This window comes from Sinohyriopsis cumingii, chromosome 9 (assembly GCF_028554795.1).
Source record: "Sinohyriopsis cumingii isolate HCF-2022 chromosome 9, ASM2855479v2, whole genome shotgun sequence".
Taxonomy (NCBI): Eukaryota; Metazoa; Mollusca; class Bivalvia; order Unionida; family Unionidae; genus Sinohyriopsis; species Sinohyriopsis cumingii.
Genome location: NC_142969.1, coordinates 116,301,997 through 116,322,222, shown reverse-complemented (window position 1 = coordinate 116,322,222; position 20,226 = coordinate 116,301,997). Strand labels below are relative to the sequence as shown.

Here is a 20,226-nt window from a genome sequence, read left to right as displayed (position 1 = left end):
GCTGACAGGTTAAAAGGAAATTAATGTGGGCTCACCACTCAACATGTTGTAAAGAAAATGGAGGCATCTGAATTGGGCAATTAAAGGGTAATGCAAAAGAAAATGCTGGAATATTACGATGTCAGATGTGTAAATGTCAAGTAATAAAAGCATATCATTTTACATGCACTGGAAGCTACATAACAAATCAATACTGGTACTTAAACTGACTAAGCACTGGCAACAAATACTTATTTATAATCATGTAGGTCAATTAATTATGCACAAAAAGGACTTCAAAGCTGTACAGAATCTGGCAATTGGTGTCAGAGCTCTACTGAGTATGATCTTCACCAAGGTAACGAGGGAACCAGCATCTGGATTCTATCCAATCAGTATGAATACACATCTGTCTACAGCGTACTTAACAATACAGTATTGTATTTGTATTACTCCCTCTTCTAAAACAAACTGAAACAAACTTGCCATGATCCAAGGTTTAATATATGCTATTATAAGTGCAATGGTTAAGAAGGGGTCCTCATGCTCGAAAGGCTGAGAACCCGACTGCTTCAGAGTAAGCTTTCAAGCGCTGGATAGAAAATTATCTCCCGAAAACTAGATGGAAAAATCTCAACTTAAATAGCAAAGTCCCTCAGAATTTTAGAAGATAGTATTATAGCAATTGCTGATGCAAGCATAAGGGAGTACAAGTTTCAGTGATTGATCATTTTTCCTGTTTTGATAACAGCACCACTTTATGATTTTATTACCATCTGTATACATTGTCTGTTATATTTCTGTGCATGTGACAAAAAATATTCACACTTTCCTCATTATAGTACATGCATATAATGGAAACTGCTGAATATATCTCTAAATAATTATTAGAGAGCTGGGTACCATAAAACATTTTGTACCACAGTATATCCATGCTATTTCTGAATGGGGGCCCCAAGTGGCAGAGTGGTCTAAAGCGCTCTCCATTACGGATCACTGCCATCTTACCTCTGTCTGTGTGGGTTCGAGTCTTGGATTCAGCCAATGTGGGTATGTGAGAAAGCTTGCCAGTAGCTTCTCGTGGGCCGGTGGTTCTTTCTGGGGTTTTCCCAGGTTCTTCCTCCACCATTAATACTGGCCGCCATGTATAGCCTATCGTGTGCTGAAAAATGGTGTTAAACCCTACAACAACAATTTCTGAACATGCCATGATACATGTACTCTTATTCCAATATATAAACTGCTTTTTAGGACATTCTTTAAAATATTTCTCATGCAGTCCCATTTATGACCGACACACTAGTTGATTCAACCAAGACGGTTACAGCTACTCCAAAGACTGAGAAGAAACTGGATGGATTGGTACCAGAAGGTATGACAATTTCAGAAAAATACAGATTGTAATGACTTAAACCATAAATCTTTATAATGAAAACTAATTATTACTAACACAAATGTTATTACCTTGACAAAAATAATAATGGCTTACCAAATGACAATCGCTGACATTCTTATTTTAACATTTTTATGACTGAATAAAAGAATATACGGATTAAAGATGAAATTAATAACTTGAACATTTATTTTACCAACAATATTTGCAAACGCTATTGAGTTTAATACCTAATGACTGGGAAAATTACCTGTTGTCCTGCAACAGTAGAACATAAACAAAAGATAGATCAAGCAAGTGGTATAAGTTACCAACTTGGCTTGTTGTGTAACCAAAAATTAACATACCCACTAAAGTTTACCTAAGAATGTTATTGTTTGATTAAATGCTGCCTTTTATGCAACCCACAGCAAATTCTTTATGATATTTCTTGTACAGTCCCATCAATGACTGACAAACCACTCTTTTCGACTCCAAAGAAGTTAACCGCAAAGAGTGCTGCTACCCCAGAGAAGATGGCCATGCCAAAGATAGCACCAAATAAAATGGCCACTCCAAATGAGACCACTCAAGAAAAAACAACTCCTAACAAGAAATCACCCAAAATAGAAGGATTGGTACCACAAAGTATGAAATGCTCCCTTGTCTTGTATTCTATCTTTAATTTGTTTAAAAGACAGCTTCAAATTTATTATCTTTAATTTGCTAAATTTAATTGGCTTCTGCCCACTGGTTTCAAACGAGTCAAGTTTAAATAACTTTTCCCAAACTGCCATTTCTTTATTTGTCTGGAATTTTCAATCTGTGAGCAAAATCTGAATTTTCCCAAAACTGCAAATCCCATTTCATTTCTATTTGTCAGAAATGTTATTTGGGTTACTCTGCTTTAAATTTGCAAGCTTCATAATATTTTGATATCCATGATGTAACCAGGTGGTTGAATATTTTACAATGATTCTATTTGGAGTTTTCTACTACCGATAAAAATGCTATAAAATGAATTAGACTTAAGTTTGATATGTATGTGTGTACTGGGTTATTTAATGCGCATGATTTAAGACGCTGGTTTATAGCTTATCCAATATTAATTGCTTAACAGAAATGCACTAGAACTAGATGTACAATCTGAGCATAACTTAAAAAATAATAGAACTGTAATAATGAGATTTGGCGATAATGACATATTAAGTATCTTAATGGGCCATTAAAACAACAATCTGTGCAAACAATATCGGTTGCCCATTAAATGCCCTGGCCATAACAGTTACATGACGTGTAACAAAACTTTCAATGGGCAGCTGTCTTAAGGGATGTTTCCCATGTGATTACATAGTGATGACGATTCCAATAAACTCCTGTATTTAACATGCACTTTTTTAAATGCCCCTGTGTTTTGGTCCAGTCAGTTTTGGGAAAAGTCAGCCACAATCGGACTTTCTGTAAGAACCCTGCAGTTTCTAGAGATGTTCTTTGTCATAACTTGTATTCTCTTTTGAAGCATGTAAATAGTCGTCTAATGAAGCATGTAAATAGTTGTCTAATGACAATTATCTTCCTTTAACTTGCAGTGAAGGGATCAAATGAGGAAACAGACTACCTCAGAAAAGAAACTGAGAACAACAACTCCAGGTAAAATTGTATAGATTCCATGAACTGAATATTTTTGCAAGATCTACCTTTAGGGGTAATAACACTGAAAGCATGTTACACTTACTAGGATGAAACTTTACAGGTATATTGTCCCAAGGAAAAACCGAATTGTTTTGGGTGCCATATGGTCAAGCTTTGCTATAACCTCATGTGGACATGGGCATTCTGTGCAATAAACCATGGACAGGGGCATTCTGTACAATAAACCATGAAATATAACACCCACGGTCATGAAACTTCATAGTACATTGCACTTGGTGAAAGGAGGAACCCTACTGTGTTTGACACCTTGAAACAAAACAATGGTATACAGTGTCGACATGCACATAATTTTCACAGTATTCGGGGGGGGGGGGGGGGGGGGGGGCACAAGTTACTGGGGAAGGGGAGGGCTACATTTCATCTTTACAGTTAGATTTTAAAAAACTTCCATGCATAAAAAACTAATTGGCAAAATTTCATTTAATTCTCCATTAGGCAGGCAAGTTCCCTCTTTGATTTGTGAACACATTTTCTCGAACGAAAAACAAGGACATAAAGCCAACCGGAAATACCTTGTTTTTATACCTTATTATGTACATCAAATTTAAAGTTGCTATAAGATCCAATGAGAACAATAATTACACCAACACTTACTTATTCTAAGAATACTTCAGTCCTTTGACTCAATATCAGAATACTGGTAATGTCAGACATGAAAGTGCTTAATTGGTACAATCCTTAGCATGCAAATTGTACAGCAAACTTTTAAGACACCATTGCTTGCTTTATGACTATAAATTCTGTTAATGTTTGACCGATCCCATTTTCACTGGAAATATATCTACTTAATTTATCTATGGCTCTAATTCAGTGGTTCTCAAACTATGGGATGTGGGCAACTGGTGGTCCAGGAACTCCATTTAAGTGGTCCACAGAAAGGTTGCAGAAAACTTTTGAAAAATGGTACAATCAACATTAGCAAAGATCATTAAGTGAATCCGCCAAGACCCTCAGCAATGTTCAAGTGGTCCGCAAAAAAAATAAGTTTGTGAACCACTTCTAATCCATCAAATATTTTCACAATAATCAAGTACTATCATTTCAAATGTGCACTGAACATCTTGATCCAATAGCATAGTTTATATCAATTGAATGTACCATCATTAAATGTGGACTGTATTGAGGGCTGGAACAAAATGTTCACACTGTTGGATTAAATGCTTAAAAATAAATTGTTTTACATAATTTGAACATGTCTATGAATATTTTTAAGCAACCTGTTTGCATAAGCAGTAACTGGAGTTCCTAAAATAGTACCTAAAATATCATTTGATTGCCAAAAAGTATCATGCCTTCAATTCCTTCAATAACTGAATTAGTTACATAATACAACTAATCTATATTGAGGCTATCTAAGACATATGTGCAAATATTTACACAGTGCACTCAGCCATTACTTGTAATCAATACTAGTAATCCTGAAGGGATGATCAAATGCCAGAGTCTGACATCCCAAACTATTCATCTTTGAAGTCAAACATGAAAAGATATTTTCGTATTCACGGTTCTGGGAAAAGTGCTTTTATCCTATTTTAAAACAAACTGAGCAAGTGCTGATCTTCATGTTTTAAACAGTTTATCTACCTTTATCTGGTCTGTCATTCCCTCCAGGTGTGCTGTATGCATGAATCTCCATTTATTCATTTTGTAATATATCACACCTGGTTATTACTACCTGTCCCATATGCATGTTTTTGGTTAGCATCACAATAGCCAGCCAATCAAAACACTTCAAGCCACCCATTGATTACAATCATTAGTCAAATCAATGAAATTACTGAAAGGGATTTTACAGACATTAGAATTTATGACCTGATTAAATTTCAGTAATGATTCTTTTGAGTATTGATTGTATGGAGAATCAACTGCATTTCAAGAAAAACAATTACACTAATTTTACTAGTTTTATAAGGACTATAATAATGAACGTTAAGACTGTTTGTGTGTGTGTGTGATTTGGATTTTTAACGTAACTTTAACAATTTTTCAGTCATATCACTGCGACGTCTGCAGTGTGACAGTTTATAGTCACATTATCCTGACACTAGGCCAACCAGTCCTAACACTAACCTCTTAATGCCGAGTGCCAAGCAAGACAGCTGTAGCCTGTTAGTACCATAGTACCATTTTTTTAAGTCTTTGGTATGACTCAGCTGGGGGTCAAACCCACGACCTCCTGCATCCAAGGCGGACGCTCTAACCACTAGGCCACCGGAGCAGTAGGAACGTTAAGAGAAATAACACCTGAATGAGGTGGATAAAACAAAAGGCTGTCAATGAGTCCAAGGTAACTACTCCTCCAAAGAAATATATGCCAAATTCTTTTGCAGAAAACAAAATACGAAATATGACAAAGCTATGAGCAAGAGAAATTTTCAACCACCTTGGATTCGTAACTACCCATAGCTTGAATTCAGTGACCTTGAATAGTTTTGCAGTAACTGCAAACAATATCCCAACTGCTGGTGTAGAGCTAGTCAAAGTGAAAGATACCAATATGGACATTCTTTTAAATCTACCTACTAAGAAGGAAACGCAGGGTTCTCTAAGAGATTTTGAAAGTTGCAGTCCAGGACTCCTTTCTTTCAGTCTATGCCCCATAAATAGAAGTCCCAATGAATAAATGTTTCTTTTCTGCAGGGTTATCAATTTGTGCCATCAGACCGATAATCCTCATTCATGGTGAAATATTTAGTATTACAGTAAACAAATGAAAAAACAAAGAAATAAAAACTGACAATTGTGATTGTTTGCGATGTTACAACTCTAACAAGTCTTAACAGCTTTACCTTGCAGTTCTTTAATTTTGTGTGCAGCCAGAAGGAATCAAGGATTATATACATTTTCTTTTCTATATTAATTTATTCAATTAACTTAATTCAATTTAAAATCAACATATTTGCCCAGACATTGGAAGAAGAAAAATATGACCATATTCTACTGACTTTTTCATTTCATCTTAAAGCAACAAAGCACAGCATACCACATTCACTTATTTCTTAAACAGATCTAAATATTTCAGAAGGCTGCGGACCAAATCCTAAAGTTCTGGACCTTTCTCCATCACTATGCTGAGTTTTGTTACAGTTTCTTGCTTTAAACAAACACATCCCTTTCTCTTGGTATAATTAGGCCAACAACAACAAAAAATGTGAGTGTCCTATTGCATTGGTTTTAATGTCCTATTGCACTGGTTTTAAACTTTTGATAGGTTGGTAGTTTTTTTTTTACATGATACGCACAAAAACACATACAGAATGTGTTTAAAATGTAAGTACAACAAAGAGACTTCCTAATTTAAAAAAAGGTATTGTTTTAAACCAGTGTTAAATGGAAACATGCATTCTGAGAAACAGTTCAAATAAGAACACACACACTATATACATAGCACAGGTAGAGTTGGGGAAATCAAATGTGAAATAGTTGATACAGTAGGATTTGTAGACTACAGAACAGAAATTAAGCGTAAACTGAAGACCTTTCATGCCAATATGCTTAAGAAATATATCAAAAGAGAACCAGAGTACCATTTCAAACCAGATAAAGGAATTATGGTCCAAGTAGCTGTTACAATGATAGATGATGACTGTCAGGTTACAAACAATGAAATTAGTCGCAAGAAAATAATAGATTTGAAAAACTTGAAGGCAAAAGAATCAGTCATGGATGTCAAAATCAATTTGCAGTTAAACCGTGAAAAGCAGAATCAAGTAAAGATACTACCGGTACTTCACGATTTTGATGATGTGTTGACAGACATTACCAACACTACAAACATTGTGGAACATGATATTAAACTTATATCAAGTCAACCGGTATGAATTAAAGCAGGGGTCTCAAACACACTGCCCACCAAACCATATCCTGTGGACTGCAGAATGATTGGCACCACAAGGGGTCATGAGAGATAAAGGTGGTGCAGCCCTTAGACCATCGAAAATGCCATCATGTGACCCTTGGGGTAGTCTGAGTTTGAGAACCTTGATCTAAACTATACCCATTACCACAGTCAATATAGGAAAGTATCAACAAACAAGTGAAAAACACGCTAAATATGGGTATCATTAAGGAACCCGACTCCTTATGCATCTCCTGTGGTAATTGTAAAGAAATCTGATGGTAGTAATAGGTTTTCTACCGATGTTAGGAAATTAAACAAAATTACCATTTTTGACTCTGAACCAATGTACAACCCAGAGGATGCATTTGTAAGGCTAAGAAAGAACATGTACTTCACAAAGATCAACCTAAGCAAAGGTTATTGGCAGATATCAATCAAACTTTCATGTAGGCACCTCACAGCTTCTATCACACAGAGGTCTCAGAAACACTTAATCACATGTATTGGAAAATCACTTACGCAGGGGGTCCTCCATCCATATGCATGCAATAGCTGGGCAGCAAATTCAAAGGCTTGCCAGTCCTGCTTCAACCACCTGCTGTGTGTTGATCAACTATCATATTAGCTGTGCTGATATTTATAATGAAAGAATTCAGTGGCTGAAAGGACCCCAGATGTACACGTCATTTTTCCAGTACATGTACATCAAAATAACATGGTGCATTATTTGGACAGCACGGTCAGAGACTTTGACTAGCTGCTGAGTGGTGGGAAAATGTGCTGATATTTACTATGACTGAATTCAGAGGCAGAAATACCCAGAGATGTACATGTGGTCATCATAAAAAGTAAACAAAATTAAAAACTATATCTTTCATTATTGCGTTCGTTTCCTAGTTTAGCAGAATAAATAGTGTGTGTGACCTCGAAATCCTGACACTTCAAGACTTAGAAAAAATGTCGTTTGCAAAATCTGGATAAGTATTTCTGGGTTAAACGACAAACTGATGAAGATTGAAATGAGATTCAGAAGAGTGCTTGCTGAAGTTGCTAGAACTGATAGTTTAGATGGAACAGTAGCCTGGCTTAGCGTTTGAAATAAGACATTTCCTTGGATTGACAAAACTCAGTCTCATTCTGATGGACAAAAAGAGCTAAATGTCAGTGGTGTAAAGAATTGGGAAAATGAAACTAAATGACAACCACTGGTTCTTCTCATCTAGACATTTAGCCACTTCAGGTACACCCAATATGCTGATGGGGAATGCAACATTTGCTTGCGGGACTCTTTAACAAAACAGGAGTCCTGAGATCCTAGTTTTAAAATCCTAGCAAGACATGATGGTTTGTATAAGAAAATGGCATTTGGTTTAGTAAACACCGGAGCTTCATACTGCTGTACGATGTGTAAACTACTCTGTGGTATGAAAAATATGAATGATTAAGTGTTTCCAAGATCTCTGCTCTGTGTAGACAATCATCATGAGACTCTCTGGTGTAGACACATTATATTCCCTGTCCACGTGAAGACTAGAATTTTAAATAAACTTTTATAAACATAGGGCTCCTGACATGTTTCCATATTATTTTAGCTTGAATTTAGTGGTGGATTGATGTCTTACTTGTTTACTGAATGAAGTGTTAACAATGTGAATTATAAATATGTATATCATTTGACATAAATGAGTTTTAATATCATGTATTTGTGTGCAGTTGTTGCTTACTTCCCTTGAACACAGGCATACAGACAGGCCTATTGAAAATTGTAACAGTCAAGTTGCAACACTACTGACAAAGTTATTAAACCTATACAAGGATTGTCCTGGGCTTCGCCAAATATAGCAAATTGCAATTTTTTTCCCAAGTTGGCAGCAAAATATACCATCTGCCGATTTTTTGGGCGACAACCCTTTTGGTTGTTTAATCTGTACATACAGTCATGGATCTGAAGTGGAGACATTCAAAGGGACCATGAAAGGAAGCCACAAACATGGTTACACAATGCAATATGTTACATAAACAAATCCTTTGTTCGTCCTGACAAACCCATCTTTACAGTGCATTGTTACATCATAATCTGCTTATGCTGACATCTGTATGCTGTGATACACTCAGTCATGCTACAGGACTATACCTACAATCGACCGACCTCTAAAGACGCAAACAGAAACAGCTACAATTAACTGAATGATGGCTAATCATTCTGGTTCATTTTTAAAATGTACCAATAAAATAGTTTTGCTGAAACTTCAGAGAAAACTGATTATTTTTGAAGTATCAATTGCTGTGGAAAACTTCACATTCAGAATTATATACTGTCAAAAGTGCAATTTTATCATAGGTAAATGAAAGTTTATCGTTGCGTGTTCATCGTCTCATCCTAAGAGTAGGTTAACAAAATTAACAGCATTTGGATTTAGTACGAACATCAGACATCACAGTCCCTGAACCTGTAGTTATACCTGACAGTCCAACATCATCTAGATGTAGTGGTGCTAGTAATGCTTCAAATGCAACACTAAATCATGATGAACGAGTCAAAAGTTCCCAAAAATTGTTCAACAGCTGGAAACTTGGGCGTCTGTGGCTGAGATATGACACAAGATAAAGCAGATGTTCTGTGATATATGTTTCAAGGCACAAGTCGTCAATTCATTTATAACTGGCTGTGATATTTTGAAGAAGGGGTGTGTCACCAAACATGAATCCAGGTGGGGTAATTTTGCTCAATGATCTTTTACTTTTGCCTTCAATCCCGTGTTACAACTCCAGTGACTTAATGCAACAAGAAACAGCAAAACAAACAAGTTTTGCATAATTGAAAATAATTCATTTCTTCAAATACAGGAGTGAAAGAATTAAATTAACTTACAACATGGTAAATGAATTCCTGTTTCCTAAAAAGCCTTTCAATTCCAATAGTTCCAAGAAATCTGAATACGTTCCAACAAAAAATGCCACTTCTGTGTTGACGTTTCAAATGTACAGAAAGATTTCCAAAGAATTCAAATAGTCGTTGAATAAATTTAGTTAATACTGTACAGTTATTCTAGCGTGTCATGCAAAAATATATCTTTTCAAAAACCAAGTTGGGAGATTGAATCCGAAAACAAGCTGACTGGGACCTACCATTGGGAGGTGTTTTGCAACATATTTAAGCATCATTTTTACTAAAATATTCACAGATTTTTCGGGTCCAATACACGTAAAACCCTCGCGGTTTTTTCTGCATGTGGAGTGCATAATCCCCCCCCCCCCACCATGTGCCCCCATTTCATATTCTGGTCAGCTGTGCCCAAGCTGCACAATAGCTAAAGGTTAGACTCAAGCCTCTTTGACATACCTTAAAGAAACCACCTGTTCTACAGTGAGTGAAAGCACTACCAATTGATCGATAAATAAACAATGCCCTTTTTGGTTATAACTAACAATGCCTAAAATGGGTGTGAATTTATGTTAACAGTTTAAATGTGGTCTCAAGCTCCCATACAGGTGATAACTATTTCCCGCATTTTATATCCCACCTTATTTCCTTATTTTTAACTTGTATATACATAAAACACTGCTTACTAAATAACACATTTATTCCGAATTTGTTTTGGGGGGTACATATGCTCTTTGATATGTTTCTTCATTCCTTCTTTTAATTTAATGATGGTAATTAATGCTTATAAATGTTACATTAATGCCAGGTGTTGACTCGTGTAAGTTTCATTGTTGGGAATGGAGATCTAGTTTGCTTGTCAAGAAAAACATCTACAGCATTCAGTGATCATTCTTGGGATTTATGAATCAATTCACTACTAGCAAAGCATGTAAAGCGTGGCAAAAATAAATTTCTGAACTTCTGGTTGATGAGATGTACTTTGTGATGCTAGCCATAAAAGGGGGTGGGGGCATTCAATTCCTGAATGCATTAAATCGACGGTCACATTATACGTCACTTATCTTACGTTACAAAGTATGATAATATGGTTTTAGTATTAAAATGTTGTTAACTAAAGTTTGTTACAAAACTGTTGTTTGGAAAATAATACACATAATATCGATTTGCTTAATACCTGATGTTTCTATTAAAAATGTGAGAGAGAGAGAGAGATAGTGACACTCTTGATGTCAGGAAAGTAGATATTTTACGTTTGATAATGCATTTATTTGAGGTGACAACAGACATACCTTTGCACTAACTGTGATGCGGGATGCAAGGAAGTAGTGTAATAGTCATGTAATGATTTTGTAAAATTATGGCTGTATTGCTTGTTGTCAATAAAGTAATAACTATCCCATCTTTTTCAATTTTCGTTGCCTATTACATTAATATACTTGGAAAAATATTCACTACTTGTTCTGGCAACATTTTTTGAAAACTAGTGACAAAATACTGAGGTTGGCAATTTTTTTTGCAACAACTTTTTAAAGGCCAGGACCATCCCTCCTATATATCGTGTAAATTATACTGGAATGTTTATACTAACCATACATTGTCCATCACGACAGATAACACAAGATTCTCACTGAAATTTGTTTTTCAAATATGGCTTGCTATGAGTATGACATATTTGGATATTCTACAATACATTATCAAGGCATAATATATTTACTATGATCTGTAACTGTTTATGTTTCCAAAAAAGGTAGCAATGTCCTTATATGGGATACAACAAAAAAAAAATAGAATCTGAAAACTGAAAATGGAAGTAGTTATCAGCTGAATTAATATGGTGAACAATAAAGAAGATAAAGAAGGTAAATTATATTTTACACTTATCCCAACAATGCTATACAGCAATTTTGGTATTGAATAAGAGGAATATTTCATTTCTTTCAGTGCATTTGAGGTACCTTCTCAATATTTTTTTTTAAAGTAGGCTGAAAAAGCGCCTAGTGTTAATCACACCCGACTGCTCCGTTGATAAACATGGGCTCATGCACCACGAAGGGTACTAATAGCAGTGCTCCCTCCCGAACAACAAAGACCAGTAGGCCAAGTCATTACATCTACAAAAGTATTAATAAATAGCATCATCTCATATTACAAACAGTTCTTATTATAACGTATTTGCCAAGAATGCTACCAGTTACCGCTCACAATGCCCATACATCTGAAACTAGCGAAAGTTTATTTCAACTTTTTGTTTGACATGGGTCTTTAAAAAAGTGATCATTTGTTATGACTTCTGTAAGTCCTGCATTCTAATCACCTGATCCATACTTGTAAATATCTTCAAAACTGTAAGAACTTACCTACAGCTCGTTAAATAGCGTTTTTCATAAGAAAATAGCGAAGAAAACTTGAGACATTAAACACTTTACACATTTAGAGCACTGGCTCAATGTCAAGGTCGTCTTCCTAAGGGAAACAACTCTAAAGGGATATGCTGAGTGGTTTAAATTCTGCAGAATCCAAACAGCACGTTGGATTTATTTCATTATTGTTGTCATTGTCGATTTGTTGTTACTTATGATATCATAATCAGCAACAATAATAATAATAATTTAGAAGAAGTGTTTGTTATTGTTGTTGTTGTTGCTGCTGTTGAACATTGTTACTGTCATTATTGTTGCTGTACATAAAACAAATAAAATGAGTCCGTGAGTCGGGGTCGATGGGGTGTCTGGGTGTCTGGAGTACCCTTGAGCAAGGTACGGGGTGGGGGCGCAGAATTAGTTTTAGTTGGGGGTGGGAGTGGGGGAGAGGCAAACGTAGTTTACAGCCATTAAGTTTACGGATGTAGGCCAACAAAAATTAGACGAGGCCGGGGGCTCCCATGGGTAACTTGCCAAGTCTTAGCTTATTAGAACTGTTATTTTGTGGCAACAAATAGCTGATAACATCTCATGCTACTTGCTGAAAATAACTAGTATTATTATTATTATTATTATTATTTGTCCTAAACCGTAGGTCCACACAGGTAAAATAATATAAATAAACTCAACGAGTCTACTTCAGAATGTAAACAGATACACTGTGTCTTCAGGTATGCAAAACAAACACCTTTTACGGACATTTAGCCTCATGAACTACCCATAGTCCTGAAATGTGCTATGTAATATCATTGGTTTATTTTAACTGTCAAAGCTTCTTTGTCGAAATAGAGGCATTCAGATGTTCTGTCAAATACCTCTGACAATGACACAAACAAGAAAAGAAAAAAAAAAAGGATGAAAATCAGCAAGAAGAAATAACGATATGGAAAATAAACATTATAGTATCCACAACAAAGAAATTAAATAAATAATCTCTTTTCGAAATGCCAGCTATTAACATTAATTAAAATTGTTTTTGCATAATATAAAGCATGTGGAAAATACTGTTAATTAGACCTCCTCGACTCACGATTACTATGAAGGAAAGTACTGTTAATTAGACCTCCTCGACTCACGATTGCTACGAAGAAAAGTACTGTTAATTAGACTTCTTCGACTCACGATTACTATGAAGGAAAGTACTGCTAATTAGACCTCTCGGCTCACGATTACTACGAAGGAAAGTACTGTTAATTAGACTTCTTCGACTCACGATTACTGTGAAGAAAAGTATCGTTAATTAGACCTCGTCGACTCATGATTACTATGAAGGAAAGTACTGTTAATTAAACCACCTCGATTCACGATTACTGTGAAGGAAAATACTGTTAATTATACCACCTCGACTCACGATTACTATGAAGGAAAGTGCTGTTAATTAGACTTCTTCGACTCACGATTACTACGAAGGAAAGTACTGTTAATTAGACTTCTTCGACTCACGATTACTGTGAAGAAAAGTATCGTTAATTAGACCTCGTCGACTCATGATTACTATGAAGGAAAGTACTGTTAATTAGACCACCTCTACTCACGATTACTGTGAAGGAAAATACTGTTAATTATACCACCTCGACTCACGATTACTATGAAGGAAAATACTGTTAATTATACCACCTCGACTCACGATTACTATGAAGGAAAATACTGTTAATTATACCACCTCGACTCACGATTACTATGAAGGAAAATACTGTTAATTATACCACCTCGACTCATGATTACTATGAAGGAAAGTACTGTTAATTATACCACCTCGACTCACGATTACTATGAAGGAAAATACTGTTAATTAGACCTCCTCGACTCACGATTACTATGAAGGAAAGTACTGCAAACATTAATGAACAGACTTGACAATGCATACACACACACATATTACTTTTTTTAACACAAATACAACTGCTTCATACTTTTTCAATAACACTTTTTAGTTACTGAGCGATATTTGTGCTAGTTGGGTAATTTATCTTCCATAAGAAGTTTAGTTAATACATATATTGACATGTATTGGTCTGAGCACTATTTAAACATGTCAGGGACTTGATTGCTTTTCTTACAGGACACTGCCTATTGGTGCTATCAAAACAACTTTTCCACTTGCAGTCACATTTACAAAGACATACTGGTTTAAACAGTAGCAATTAGTCTTTAATTAGTTAATCGGAACCGGGAATCAAACCAGGATAGATGGTGTTGTGGTATAATATGAATAATAATACACAAATGGGTGCCAAAGTTACTTGACAATGTAACTATTTTACCATTTTTTGCAGGGACAATTATATATATATATATATATATATATATATATATATATATATATATATATATATATATATATATATATAGATATATATATATATATATATATATATGCTGTTACTCATATTACTACTACTGAAAAAGAACAATAACATTTATTAAGTCCACTATTTTATCATGAAAAGTTTTAAAATATAAATATAATTAATCATGAAAACAAAACATACTTTTTGCAGCAGAGCTTCCGTATTCATGATCCGAGACCTTTTTTCCTCAATATTATACTCCAGTTCTCGTATCTTTTCTCCCTGGGCTTCCACTTGCTCCGTCAAAATACTGACCTGCAGCATCAAACTTTGTCTGTCCGACTCCAACCGCTGGAGCCGATCCTCTGAACTCTCCTGAACAAAAAACCCATTGGTCTGCAAGGATTAAGAAAATTGTCATTATTAGCTCATTGAATGTCAGTTACTGTTAATCATAAGTTAATCTTATTTAGTGTTAGTAAACTTATAAAAAGAAACATATTTGAATCATACAGTTAATTCGTACTGCAACTTCATGTTTTTAATTTTACGTTTATGAAGCTCCAGTAGCATCACTGTTAATATGAAGAAAAAATTCATGACTGAAATTTCTTTTCTAACTTAAAGTGTCTAATTTGCACGATGTAAATTCTCAAGGCCCTTTGCGCGCCCCACCAACAAGCCACCCCACCCCACCCAACCCCCACCCCACCCCATTGTTTATCAGTGTCATATTGTAACAATTTGCAGGAGAAAATTCATGTCTCCTGATGACCCAGATATAAATGTATTTGGTTGTTGTAGTGTTGTCACCTGGTGCTGACTGTTCTCTGGGCTCAAGAGTTCAAGTCGCTGAATTATGTATATTTTATTAGTTACTTATGCCGCTCAGGCTATTGACACCGGGCCTTACAGATCGTACAGAGTAATTAAGACTGTATGAACAAAAGACTAATTTTTGAAGATGTTCATAAAATGTATGATTTGACAAAATAAGCACATTATTGTCTTCAAAGGAACTGTAAATACCTTTCAGTACACTCCGAAACAACGTGAGAGAACTAGTAGTAATGGACTGACCATATAATTTTCGGAGCTGGGAAAACTTGTAATTTGGAGGTGGGGGTTGGGGGAGAGAAAAATTCTGGCCTCGGAAAAGCTTGAAAATCGTTTCATTGTTGAAAACGTTCTTTTGAGTAAAAGAAAGAACTAATTATATATATTTGTTAATTGAAAAATTAAATTATATTGAGGTAAATGAAAGCAACTATCCTGGATCGATACAAAATTAAAGTATCACACCCCTACCCCCCCCCCCCACCTCAACCCACACATTCATTGAGGGTTATAGTGTTGAAACCTTGTATAATTGATGTAGCCAATATTGCACAACTGTTGCACACAAAGTCCAGATCTTAAGTCTGAAACAGTAAAAGCTAAAAGCAAGGGATGCAACAATGAGAAGAATAGATGGATCCGTTTTCCTTATTTTCATTTTTGGTAACAATGTTTTGTTTGATACGAAAAAGTAACATTTTGTTACTCATTGATTGTTCATTTCAAGTAACAAAATCAAATGGATAGCAAATGACTTCTCACTTATTAATATTGTTTTTATTTTTCTTCTTTAGACTTAGTAAGAATTAGTCCGAGTTTTTTGTTGGTGTTGTTACTGTTGTTGTTATTGTTATTTTAATTTTGGGGTTAATAAGTTCTTAAAACAATTTTCAGATTCTGATCTTTGTATCAGCATTACTCAATCCGGTGAGAGGTTGCCAATAATTATTGTTAATATTAAGTATTAAAAAAAAATCTATTGATTTAATTATTTAACATTTATTGCATAGAGAATAGTAGAAATGTATTAACATTTATTGACATCTGGTATGGGGTCTTTTCGATATGTAAAGCTGATGATATCTTAGGTAGATAGTCTACAGATGCAATATATATATATATATATATATATATATATATATATATATATATATATATATATATATATATATATATATATATATATATATATATATATATATATGTATATATATATATATATATTGCAACACGATGTCCGTGTCTGACGACAATACAATCTACATATTAATATGCACATCTGACAAGAACCGTGTTTGATCAACTCATCAATAAGCAGATCTGTCAGGCATCGATACGAGGTAATGTCCCGCTGTCCTTTTGTTTCACCAATGAAATTATGTTAGAGATCACAGTTTTAATCTGACTGAATAATGACCATAATTTAGACGATTTGCAACTTGCAAATTAATGGAGTAATCAACGTATAGGGCAATATAAAATGTGTCGAATGGACCCAAGATATTACAACATTAAGCTATGTCCAAGTCATGTAAAGTAAGTTGTGGAATCGACCTAAAGAATTTATTGTACCGGAAGAACTCATGTATATAGAAAGAAAAAGACTCCTACAAACGGGGAACAGTCATAACGCTGTCATTAAATTCACAAAGACAGAATTTACTTAAATATTTGAGATCTAGACGAACGTCTCCAAAGCAATTAGCAATAACTGCATGACAGTGCCATCTCTGACTTTGACCCTATAAATCAGTATTTCACAACCTTTTCGAGAATGATGACCCTTCTTAACTTCGAAAACTTTCGAGGACACCACACACGCTAAAAGCTGTATTTTTAGCTCCGTTAATTGAGAAAATACACCCCCCCGAAACACACCCACCCCCGACCTTCCGAGGATACGCGGCCCACAGGTTGGGAACGACTGTTATAAAGAATTGCAACATAATTTTTTAAAATGCCAATTGATATCCCGCTCGAATACAAGTGAATTAATAAACTGGCCTGTTATGATGAACTTAAATTTGCACAAAATGGTAAAATACTCTTGGTTCGTTTATGCTCAACTTTTATCATCGGAGTTCGCACTAATTTTCCAATACAGAGTACACAATAATTGTATAATCCCCTGTGCTGCGGACACATAGGAAGAATTCTCAAACCTGTGGGGTTACAGGAGATAAATTTGGGGTAATTTACCACCAATGAGAACTGATGGATTATGAAGATAAAACAATATAAATAGGAGCATGTAGATTGGCTTGCTAAATAAAACAAATTACACCAGTTGTCAGTCATATAATGGGATAGGTATTTTCATCTGTCAAGTTGCAACGATTTGTATCCATCATCCAGAAAAAGGTTTCAATCAATGCCGGTCATTTCACATACTTGTTCCTATTTTGGAAAATATTTAAAGACATAAATTGTGTCTTGTGAGTGGTACATAGAACCTATTCTTTTAATACAATTCCAAGTAATTATCCTTCAATGTCATTGTATTATTCCTGATTTTGCACTAAAAGTCAATTATTAAACTTCAGAAGATACAAATATACAAGAACAATCGTATACAGACACGCGAACAATTGGTCTAATGTTAACAAAGCTCAGTCAAGACGTATTTATCCCCAAAAGGAATCATTTATTAAAAGTTATTCATAAATTGTATCTGGTTATCCCATATTCATATTTTTTTCCAAATATTTTTATCGGCTACATTTTGTGTAGGATAAACGAGTTCCGACTGCACTTACTCAAAAGTTATCCTCATATATTTTGCATAAATCCAAAATGTATCTGGAGTGAATTGTAATTTTCTATGAAAACAATTAAGACAAATCTTCAGTATGATCACAGAAGTTATGACAAATCTGAGAACGCTACCAAACATAATGAACTCTTGCTGCAATGCAGCAATGAAGACTTTCTCTACAATGAGCCCAAACAAACAAAAAACACAAAACAACAACAACCACAACAAAAACCCACGTTATTATTCCTAGGGACGATCAGTACTCATGATCCATTGAAGCGATGTTACACGTTGTGATTTATACGCATTTTAATTCTTATTTATAGATAGACAGTCATTGCAAACTGACAATTGCCGGGAAGATATAGACTGCATGTCCATACAATGACCATTATCTACAGTACTAACCGTTGATCAAGCACATCATCTCAGACATGGCGACCCAGTTGCCGGGAAGATATAGACTGTATGTCCATACAATGACCATTGTCTACAGTACTAACCGTTGATCAAGCACATCATCTCAGACATGGCGACCCAGTTGCCGGGAAGATATAGACTGGATGTCCATACAATGACCATTATCTACAGTACTAACAGTTTATCAAGCACATCATCTCAGACATGGCGACCCAGTTGCCGGGAAGATATAGACTGCATGTCCATACAATGACCATTATCTACAGTTGATCAAGCACATCATCTCAGACATGGCGACCCAGTCTTGACCTCAGCATAAGAATAATTGACAAAAGTATTGGTCACATTTCAGAGAAAGGGTCCATACAGTGATATATACGAGTCTGATATATTTTTCCGTAAACTATGAGAATAAATTACTGTAACTATAAAACAATTCTCATGTAGGTCCTTACAAAATTGGCCTAGTGGTTAGAGCGTCCGCCTCGGATCCGTGAGGTCGCGGGTTCGAACCCCGGCCGAGTCATACCAAAGACTTACACAAATGGTACTAGCAGCTGCCTCGTTTGGAACTCAGCATTAAGAGGTTAGTGCTAGGACTGGTCGGCCTGGTGTCAGAATAATGTGACTGGATGGGACATCATGTTACATGTCTGCGGCATGATGCCCCAGTGCTAGACACTATAAACTGTCACACTGCAGACATCGTAGCGATATGACTGAAAAAATTGTAACGCTACGTTAAAATTCCAAATCACAAATCATACAAAATTCCCCTGTAGAAAAATAGTGTCGCCAGAAAGCCCTAAGCTACTCGCTGCATTTATTGTAGTGTTATATTCTCATTATCTCATTATTCTTTTAATTCTTGTACATGAATTAATCAAATCAATTATTGATTCATCTGTAGTGAGTATACGTAACATTACATTGTGAAATGTATCTCAGAGCTTACCTTTAGTTACAAGAGATTAACACGGAGAACACCTGTTCCTAAACAACTGATTAATCCGGTCTCTTATGTCCCATTAAAGTATGATGTGGAAGGTGAATAATACGTTATCATTTACATGCTTTCAATATACTGGTTAACCTGGACTTTCTGACTCACCTGTCAACAAAGATTGATTTAGATAGGAATGCGATTTTCTCATGCGACTTGTTAAGGATTCATTTATTACACGCATGGGGTTTGTATATCCCACCTACACAATATTTCCAGAACAAGAAGACCACACTATCTTCATCGTCTTTTCTCATGCATAAGTTTATAGGATTTGTCATCTTTCAACAAGCCTTATATTTTTAATGGATTTTAAGTTTTAAGTCATAGTATAAAACTCCATTACAGCACACACACTATTGCTACCCAACATTTTGTCTGTATTTGATAGGCATTATCATTATAACGTCCTTCTTAGGACCTACGCGTATGGATAGTCTGAAGAGGAATCTGGGTTACAGGAAGACTTGGTGAAAACATTTTATTCTGTATTTCACTGCAAAATCAGAAAATACATACACCAAAATATCACAGAGATATAAAAGAAAAAGATAAGTTCAAGTATAAAATATTTACAAAGAATAAGTATCTCATATTTGAGATGACATCGATATCTTGCCATTTGCGATATCAAGTCATGCATAGAATGTAATATTAGTACATGTATTTTTACTGAATAGCATAATATATTAATAATGCGAGATCCAA

General features: G+C 35.1%; 1 protein-coding gene across 6 annotated transcripts in view; it reads right to left on the bottom strand.

Moving 5' to 3' along the window:
- Positions 1-19,549, bottom strand: part of LOC149792522 (liprin-beta-1-like) — a 195,395-nt gene extending 175,846 nt beyond the window's left edge. For 5 of the 6 annotated variants that reach the window (XR_016423582.1, XM_089971141.1, XM_089971143.1 and 2 more), the window contains exons 1-2: positions 19,471-19,549; positions 14,705-14,899 (exon numbers count right to left, since the gene is read on the bottom strand). Coding sequence is in view for 4 of the 6 variants with exons in the window: in XM_089971141.1 (XP_089827267.1) it covers positions 14,705-14,827 (123 nt within the window). In the remaining 2 variants the exon portion in view is untranslated. Of the gene's footprint in view, positions 1-12,149; positions 12,236-14,704; positions 14,900-19,470 lie in introns of those variants that run through there. The other variant, XM_089971147.1, reaches the window with a different exon arrangement.
- Positions 19,550-20,226: the final 677 nt, after the last annotated feature.